Source organism: Aplysia californica, unplaced genomic scaffold (genome assembly GCF_000002075.1).
Source record: "Aplysia californica isolate F4 #8 unplaced genomic scaffold, AplCal3.0 scaffold01551, whole genome shotgun sequence".
In the NCBI taxonomy this organism is placed as follows: Eukaryota; Metazoa; Mollusca; class Gastropoda; order Aplysiida; family Aplysiidae; genus Aplysia; species Aplysia californica.
In genome coordinates, this window is record NW_004798821.1 from 57891 (window position 1) to 59732 (window position 1842).

At 41.6% G+C, this 1842-nt stretch overlaps 1 protein-coding gene across 1 annotated transcript in view; it reads right to left on the reverse strand.

Moving 5' to 3' along the window:
• Positions 1-1420, reverse strand: part of LOC101849988 — a 2890-nt gene extending 1470 nt beyond the window's left edge. Inside the window, exons 1-2 of the mRNA XM_013090816.2 lie at positions 1312-1420; positions 3-452 (exon numbers count right to left, since the gene is read on the reverse strand). Of these exons, the coding sequence (XP_012946270.1) occupies positions 3-433 (431 nt within the window). The 5' untranslated portion in view covers positions 434-452; positions 1312-1420. The remainder of the gene's footprint in view (positions 1-2; positions 453-1311) is intronic.
• Positions 1421-1842: the final 422 nt, after the last annotated feature.

A 1842-nucleotide genomic window follows, 5' to 3' on the forward strand; every position in this document is an offset into this window, starting at 1 on the left:
ACAGGTAGCAACCGGACTTCCATGGCGGGTACTGCTTGGGGAATGCGTTATCTCCGAAAGAGCCAGGACAATAGACGAGATAATTGTACACTCCCAGCATCTGAGGGCCCGCCTCATCCGGGGGAAGAGCGTAAATCTGGAATTTGTAGAAGCCTGGCAGAGGCGGTCTGATGAGGAACAAGTAGTTGGGCCCAAGAGCGCGGATTAATACATATTCCGTGCACTCCTTTTTCCTTTCGTAGGAGATCAGTTTGATGGTGACTCTCGTTCCTGGTTGAGTGCCCATAATGATTTCTACTTCTGGCTGGTCTTCTTGCATGTACACCACCGGATCGCTATGGGAAACGGTTGAAAGGCCATAAACATCAAATTTGGCTTGAGGTCCGAGGAAGCCCTCGGTGATTTTCGGAAGCTGGACGTTTCCTGCCGCCATTTTAGGTTCACTTTACGTCCTGTAATGGAACATTTTATTGAGAGGGTTAGAAATATAGAATGATTGGAGTTCTCACTTCTGCTTGGACGTCTTTAGAATGGAAGTGGGAAAAGAAAACAAAAAAGGAAAGAATGTAATTTATAAAGCAGCTGTTGATTTTCAATTTCCTATTTCAACAGATAGCTATTGGAGCACTAAAAAGTCATAACACTTTGATATGGATCCTATAACTGGAAGAAGAAAACAGTGGCACATGGGCAAGACCACATTTTAAGTGAATGTCGAAATTTGGATGAAGAAAACACGCGAATGAAATTCCACTACACAAACACATACGTGAACAAACACACTTACAAACGCACACACACACACACACACACACACACACACACACACACACACACACACACACACACACACACACACACACTGTAACATAAGTAGACATGCGTGCACGTTGCATCCGATGATTACAGTTTATTTCATCTCAGCAACCGATTCAAATGTTATTGAAATCCACGCAAAAAACCTGTTGGTGCCCCCTCCCCCCAATCTCCCTCACCCTAACCCCATTTCCTTATCTTCATTCCTCGTCCTCTTAACAACTCATTCTTTGTAATGCTCAAAATATGACGAACTGTTCTTTGCTGCAATTGGTCTCATTGGCCACACCAGACCCCACAAAAGTCATCTTAACCTTAAATTTTTCTATCTCTCGTAACCTCTTCACTGCTGAGGCCTTTCCGCCTTGGTTTGTATGGACAAGATGAAATGTAGGCTACACACATTCAAGGGATATATAAACAAAAGCATACTATCTCCCCTTACTTTAAAATGCACAGCAAAAAAAAAATTGCTTTACATCTTCTATCACTTACTGTATAAACCAGTACAAATATGGCAGAGAACCAGTTTTGGAAAACACAAGAGAGTACATATGTCCACACAGCAGTGAATTGGTTAAGAAATATTCTCCTCCGAGGATGCAATGATCATCGTTAGACTCTGGTGGAAGAATTGTTATCACCCCCCCCCCCTCCCCCAAGACTTTCTGAACTTTTACGAAAAACATATGCACAATCCCTATCTCCTCGTATCATTCCACAGAGCGTCCATGAGTTTCCTCTTTCTATTTTTTCTCATAATCTTACTAAACATCTTCCCTTCATTTTTCCTATACCTGATTACACATCCCCCCCTGGCTCCTGGTCAAGAAAAAAAAAGAACAGAGACAACAGTGGCATTAACCACAATAATATCGACAATACTAACAATAACAACAACAATAACAACAACAACAACAACAACAACAACAACAACAACAACAACAACAACAACAACAACAACAGCAATATTGTCAATGACAGCAAAACAACAGTAACATCTCCACAATCACAACAGTAACAACA